The 6,866-nt window shown below is 38.4% G+C and overlaps 2 protein-coding genes across 6 annotated transcripts in view; both read left to right on the top strand.

The window, feature by feature from the left end:
• Positions 1 to 2,317, top strand: part of LOC104820526 (squamosa promoter-binding-like protein 2) — a 3,956-nt gene extending 1,639 nt beyond the window's left edge. For all 4 annotated transcript variants that reach the window (XM_010550992.1, XM_010550991.1, XM_010550990.1 and 1 more), the window contains 4 exons: positions 1 to 642; positions 779 to 903; positions 1,114 to 1,383; positions 1,494 to 2,317. In XM_010550992.1, coding sequence (XP_010549294.1) covers positions 11 to 642; positions 779 to 903; positions 1,114 to 1,383; positions 1,494 to 1,771 — 1,305 coding nt within the window. In that variant the 5' untranslated portion in view covers positions 1 to 10 and the 3' untranslated portion in view covers positions 1,772 to 2,317. The remainder of the gene's footprint in view (positions 643 to 778; positions 904 to 1,113; positions 1,384 to 1,493) is intronic.
• Positions 2,318 to 3,242: 925 nt separating this feature from the next.
• Positions 3,243 to 6,866, top strand: part of LOC104820525 — a 4,120-nt gene continuing 496 nt past the window's right edge. The window contains exons 1-8 of one of the 2 annotated variants that reach the window (XM_010550989.1): positions 3,243 to 3,437; positions 3,879 to 3,961; positions 4,055 to 4,130; positions 4,463 to 4,539; positions 4,646 to 5,080; positions 5,399 to 5,857; positions 6,027 to 6,239; positions 6,773 to 6,853. In XM_010550989.1, the coding sequence (XP_010549291.1) occupies positions 3,395 to 3,437; positions 3,879 to 3,961; positions 4,055 to 4,130; positions 4,463 to 4,539; positions 4,646 to 5,080; positions 5,399 to 5,857; positions 6,027 to 6,239; positions 6,773 to 6,853 (1,467 nt within the window). In that variant the 5' untranslated portion in view covers positions 3,243 to 3,394. Of the gene's footprint in view, positions 3,438 to 3,878; positions 3,962 to 4,054; positions 4,131 to 4,462; positions 4,540 to 4,645; positions 5,081 to 5,398; positions 5,858 to 6,026; positions 6,240 to 6,772 lie in introns of both variants that reach the window. The other variant, XM_019203344.1, reaches the window with a different exon arrangement.

Below are 6,866 nucleotides of genomic sequence, written 5' to 3'. Positions count from 1 at the left end.
TCTTTCCCTCATGGAGTGCAATCTGAAGTCTTCAGTGCAATGGGAGTGGGAAAATTTGATATCTTTGGGCCCGTCAATGACCGAAGTTCCTCGAAAGCTACGGCATTCGGAGTGGGAAATTGACGGGCTTGACTATGTCTCTCTTTGTTCTCCGGGTTTTGGTGGATTAGGCAGTGGTGGTTTAGGTTCTGATATCGGTCATGCTTTCTCTACGAGCTCGAAATCAACTTCCATTAGCTCTTCATCAACTGATATGAGGACATACAACCTCACATCAGAAGCCAATGAAGATCTCTGCAGTAATGAAGAGTTGGCTAAGAGAATCAGTACTTCCCCTTGGAGTCTCAAAGCTTCTATCGAGCCAATTCTTGGCTTAAAGCTCGGTAAGAGGACATACTTTGAAGATGTCTGTGCAGAAAATGACGGGAAAGGCCTCGTATCTCCTTCAGAATCTCCGGTAAAGAGATCTAAATCGATTTCTCAGAGTTTACAAGCTCCACACTGCCAGGTGGAAGGCTGTAATCTCGATCTCTCATCAGCAAAGAACTACCATCGGAAACATAAGGTTTGCGAGAGCCATTCAAAGTGCCCGTTAGTCATCGTTGGCGGCCTAGAACGCCGGTTCTGCCAACAATGCAGCAGGTAAAATGCTATTGAATTTTGCCTGGATAAACGCTCAATCTTTTGTACAGACATTGTTGCTACTGTTTCTATGATTGTGAATCACATGAGAGCTATGGTATGATATTATGTATAACCATCGATTTTTTTGTCAAAGGTTCCATGGCCTCAGTGAGTTTGATGAGAAGAAACGCAGCTGTCGAAGGCGTCTTACCGATCATAATGCAAGACGTCGAAAACCGCAGCCAGAATACATGCAGCTAAATCATGGATTAAAATACGGTACTAATTTGAAAATTTATCTCTCTTTTACTAACATGGACACCGAAACTTCAGAGTAATAATCTCTTTGTGTTCTCTGACGAAATCTGAAACTTCGAAAAAAGATTTACTTTACCGATCAAAACGTAAATGGTTGCAATCTAGGAGAAAAACGGGCACTTTAATGAACAAAAACTTGATGGAGATGCATTTGAGATCCTTTATATGCAGATGGGAAGCGACAGATGGATTTCGTGTGGAATAAATTTGCGCTTGTCGACGCTAGGAGCGACGACAAGTTTATATGGGAAGCCATGCCCGGTTCAAAGTCCATGACACCGAGGGAATCGGTTGCGAAACCTGCAAAAGCCGAGAGTTTTGATGGCCGGATTCTTTCCAATGACAATAAGCTTTTGAGTTCAGCAACAATTCAGGACAGTGGAGGAACCTGGTTTTCGCCCCTCAATACCAAAATGGAGACATCTGAGTTCTTCAGTAAAGGTTTTTTTTTCCGCGGGTTTTGTATGTTTTGGTATCATACATACATACATACATGAATACATACGATGCATCATCGTTGGGATGATCCTTGTGTGATTATCGATATGCAGATATAGGAGAGATCACAATATCTTCTCACATGGATGGGTCTCGAGATCTTGATGGTGCTCTCTCTCTTCTGTCAAATGCAACATACCCGGTGAGCAACCTCGTAACCGCGAGTCACCACCTGGTGTCTCATCAACTCGACTCATCATTCAACAACTTTCAGACAGATCTACAAGTGGTTGATGGGCCAACAGCTCCACATAGAGACATAGGTAGCCCGTTTCAGCTCCTCAGTGGACAGAGTAGTGAGAGCTGTTTTTGTCTGAATCAGTTCAACTGAAGGTTCATCAGCTGTTGTCAAAGGGTGAGGCAGGTATTCTAAAACTCTACGGATTCGAGACGATAGAGATGGTGATGGCATTGATGTTAGGTTCTGATATGATCTGCGAAACCTCGGAGTTCAGATCGGTTTTCCTCCGTTGATTTTCTCGGGAAAGAGCCAGAGGTGATGATTCATCTCTCTTTGCAAAATCTTACAATCCATCAACTGTGCAAAGATGCTAGAGAAGAAAGAGAAAACGCCATTGGATGAACTCAAAACAAGAATCTGAAGTGTGATGATATGGAGGTTTCATAGATGGGAACCTGAGGATCATGAAGAAGAGTTCTGCTGCTGTTCGTTCAAAGTTAAAGACCAGACAGGCAGACAACGTGAAGTAAAAAAGTCCAAAGATACTTCAGACAGATCTTACATGTGCCTTAAAAGGAAGACCACGACATGTTTTTGGCCAATGTCATGGGGACTATATTGACATGCATAATTCTATATAAATTATGATGTTTTAATCAAATGATTAGTAAGATATATAAGATATAAAATTAATGAATTAGTGTGATCACTATAAATTTAATGTTATAATTAATATAATTAAAATATGATCATATTATATTTTGAATCATATGGGGTCACATGGATAAAGATGTATTGTAAAAATAGTAAAATAAGAATATTTTTTATATAATATCTATATATGTGTATATATATACAGTTGAAGATCTGCAGTGAAATATATGGAGACATATGCATAATTATATATAAATTATGTTAAACTTTAAATAATATTATAAAATACCCCATAAAATTAAGTTTGTTTATAATAAAAATATTCTTGCCCCCACAGTTCATGAGTATATAACCACAGTTGTATCACTTCATGAGTATATAATACACAGAAATGAAGAAAACAATCTATATAATTTTTATAAAAATAATCTATATAACCACAGTTGTATCACGAATTGATTTTTTAAATCATCATATTTTTAGCAAATAAATATAATATTATATATTTAGATTAACTTGCCGTTTTCGAGTATTTTAGTTTTTGAAACCATAATATTAAAAATATTATCATTTTATTAGTAATCATTAAAAACTGAAATTCCTTGCGCTATAATATACTCCATATATAAAAACAAAAACGAGCATTATTTTAATAATGATATTAATAATGTATCATATATTAACAGTTTAAAATATATATCTACAAAAAGATTTAGGATATATAAAAACCAATGAAAAAAATTTGGCATCATTTAAAAAATTAATTTATTATAAAAGTACGATCAAATATGTTTCTTTTTTCTATTTCATGTATTATTATATTAGTCAATTCATATAATGGGGTATTAATTTCGATGAGCGTGTAAACAAGAAATAATTATTATTCGTTACCAAAAAAATAAATAATAATTATTATTATTTTTTAATCTAATAGCAGTAACCATGCGTCACCCAAACACAGCCAAACTCTAATCTTCCATGCGACTGTTCCCATACCCTCTCTCTCTCTCTCGCGTCGCCATTTTCCTTCGAAATTTTCTCGGCTTCCAAACAGATTCTCGCCCTGTTTCTTACTAACCGCTCCTCGCTTTCTTCTCGCATTCGCCGTACTTGTTTCTCATGTCTGCTTCTTACCGAGCCGCCGGCTGGTTTCCTTCGACTGGTACAAACATAAGTTTTGTTCTTCGGCAAAAATGTCGGGGCTTTTTCGTGCGTTTGGTTTTTGTTTTTGTTCTTCTTCTGGGTTTTTGCGGGGAAACCGGAATTGGTTTGTTGATTGATGAAGACCAGTCGATTCTCTCGAAGAGATTAGGATGACGAATGAAGAATTTCGGTTTAAAGTTTTGCCCTTTTGGAGTCCGGTTTGATTTGAATTCCCTGTAACCTGAATTTATCACATGGGTTTCCTTCAACTTACACTTTTATACTCAGTCAGGCCCAGTGATCGTGCTACTTCTGCTGTTGATCATGGCGATTATTGATCTGTGGCTTACCGTTTAGTTTTGTCTGATGGTGTTTATATTTATGTCTTTTTGTTTTTTTTTGTTTCGATCCATGCTGTTTTTCCTGTTCTGTCCATTGACGGTTCCTCTGAAAATGTCAGGTTCCAGGCAGGGTTTAACCATGCTGGAGATGGATAAGAAGTTGGAAAACATTCCCACTGATCACAGTGTTCTTCATGATCAGGTAACTGATTGATGTGTTTCCTGTATTTAGACATAAGCTTTGTACAGACATTGTGTCTGTATTCACATGAAAATGTGTTTGATCATTTAACAGGACGTTGTTAGCAATCACTCGCTTTGCAGTAACACTGGTTCTCCGAATTTCCGTGCTAAACCCTTTTACAATGGAGGTTAGTTATTTATGTTTCTTGTATGATTTCTCTTGTGTAGCTTTAGTTTTGTGTTTTCGCTTTGATATTTCATAGTTCATATGCTTGGCAAACTCATGTGCACCGTGATTATGGTTATGACTATGTTACTTGCCTTCTAGATGTATAATGGATTACGGGAATATTGCCGCATACCCATTAAGCTGTGGCCATTGTTTTTATGGTCTATCCCTCTTCGTCTATCTCTCTTGTTACGAATACCGTGAAACTCGTAGCTGGTTAACTGTTGCATAGTCCTATTTTTACTTATAACTGTCGGGTTTTTTCTTATGAGATGCTATGATTTCTGTCAGGCTATAACCATGCAGCTGATACTCCACCGATATACCATTCACAAGCGGATATTGTAGGCGTTGAAAAAGTTCCTCATGTGTGTAACTTGTCTGAACTGTCCCTTTCGTCATTTTTGTTGAATTTTTATGCTATATATGTATGTGCGTGCTCAGTCGTTTCATATTTTATATCCATTGATTCAGGGAAACAACAATGAGAGGTTTCACTATGGTTATGGGTTAAGCTCATCAGTTTTTAAGGCATCTGCTGCAACTACTATTCGATCGTCACTACAGCCTTATGGTGAACTCAGTGCTGATGATGCAAGACATTTACCTGCTGTGGACCTGTCCAGTTACCCGCATCCTATCGCAGAAAACTTTCATGTTTCACAAGCAAAGTTACCTATGAACTCTGATAGGTTTGCAACTGAAAGAAGTTTTGGTTTGACTGAAGATATGATTTCTTCTCTGGATAGTTCTGGCTTAAGTAAAAAATTTCATAGAGAACCCTGGCGTCTGGGTTTGTCGCCTAATGGGGTTGAAGAAATTGGAGTCTCTCGTCTTGACTACAGTTTGAAACCGTTCTGTGGAGAGAGTTCATATCTTCCAACCGAAATGACCAGAGATTTTGAAATGGTCAGTTTCCGATCTCTACCTTTGCATGTGTTTCTAATACATTACTTGTTTTGATCTTGAAACTTTTTCTAGGCTTTAACTGTTACCCTTTTCTCGTTTTTTGTTGCATTACGTCTATTTTAATACCAACACGAAGGGAAACAAACTGCAAAGCATTATGCTGTGCAGTTGCTATATACTTCACAATTCTCCTAAGCTGATCAATCTCCACCAATCTTAGTCCAGTGCTTGGCCTTCTTCTATGTCTGTACCGATCTCTTTATAGGAAATGCCTTATGAAACTTCAAATGTAGTAGCTAACTGATGACACCTATGCAGGGTTCTCGACTAACTGTTCCAAGCTTCAGTTACAGAGAGCATACCTGCAATCGACGCAGAAAAGGCTCTTTCTCTGCATCTGCGTCTGGTTCCCGTTTGGATAATGATTATAACTGGACAGTGCTTGATGAGGCAAGACAAGTAGGAAGTTACAATGATGTCTTGTACAGGTGCACTGCCACTGTAGATTTCCTAACCGAGAGAAACAGAGGGCCTAGGGCATCGAAGCTAAAGGGTAAGAACAGCATTATAACTCATGATCATGTTGATCATCTCAACCAACATAACTGCACGGATGCGAAGTTCTTTGTTATTAAATCGTATAGCGAGGATAATGTCCACAAGAGCATAAAGTATGGTGTTTGGGCAAGCACCACTAACGGAAACAAAAAGCTGGATGCCGCTTACCGTGAAGCGAAGGAGAAAGAGGGGGCATGCACAATCTTTCTTTTGTTTTCGGTAAGTTTCTAAAGCATTGAGTCAAATCAATTTTTGAAAATAAAGAAGCAAAGCAGTTCGTAGATAGCCTTGGAAGGGATCTTTTTCCGGGTTTGAACAGTACGATCTTTGATCTTAAACATTAGATTCATTTTTCTGATCTCAGCGTCATATGAAAATCTGATTCCAGGTGAATGCCAGTGCCCAGTTTTGTGGTGTGGCTGAAATGGTAGGACCAGTAGACTTCGACACGAGTGTGGAATACTGGCAACAAGATCGGTGGACGGGACACTTTCCAGTGATGTGGCTCATTATCAAAGATGTGCCCAACAGTCTGTTTCGTCACATTATACTCGAAAACAACGACAATAAGCCGGTTACCAACAGCAGAGATACTCAAGAGGTATAGTATTGTCACATGTACATCTTTTACCGCTTGAACCATTGAATTCGGCATTATATGTTGTTTTTCCCATTCTCTCACTGCATTTATAGTGTCAACCCCGTAAATTGATCTCCTAATTCCATGCCCTCGAGATTCATTACCTTATATAGTTTGACAGCTCACGAATCAGCCCAATATGTGAAATGTTTTCTTCACATGCAACAGCAGTTACTGCATTGAAATTTCTTTGGCTATCTTACCATCTTCTTCTGTGCTTTCGAGTTGTCGGTTAGAGATGAATAACCTCAATTCTTGCCACCAAAAATCAAAACTTGTCCAAGATATGAGCATGAAGTTCCATAGATGTGGGAGTTTGTGTTGTCTGAAAGCTACTATGACTGTGTATATCTGAAACTATATCCATTGTGTAGTTTTTTTTTTCATCATCCCTTTCCTCCAAATCCAAAGAAGAGGGAAGAAAGATCTCTGCTGGTGATTAGGGCACATTCCTATTGCTTTGGTCTCGGTTCATATTTTGTCCAAATTTGCAGGTGGGACTTGAACAGGGTATTGAGATGCTGAGCATCTTCAAGAACTATGAGATGCATTCGTCGATCCTCGACGACTTCAGTTTCTACGAAGAGC

The sequence above is a fragment of the Tarenaya hassleriana genome, unplaced genomic scaffold, assembly GCF_000463585.1.
Source record: "Tarenaya hassleriana unplaced genomic scaffold, ASM46358v1 Cleome31, whole genome shotgun sequence".
In the NCBI taxonomy this organism is placed as follows: Eukaryota; Viridiplantae; Streptophyta; class Magnoliopsida; order Brassicales; family Cleomaceae; genus Tarenaya; species Tarenaya hassleriana.
Note: the sequence above shows the minus strand (reverse complement) of the source record. Positions and strands in the feature narration are given on the sequence as shown.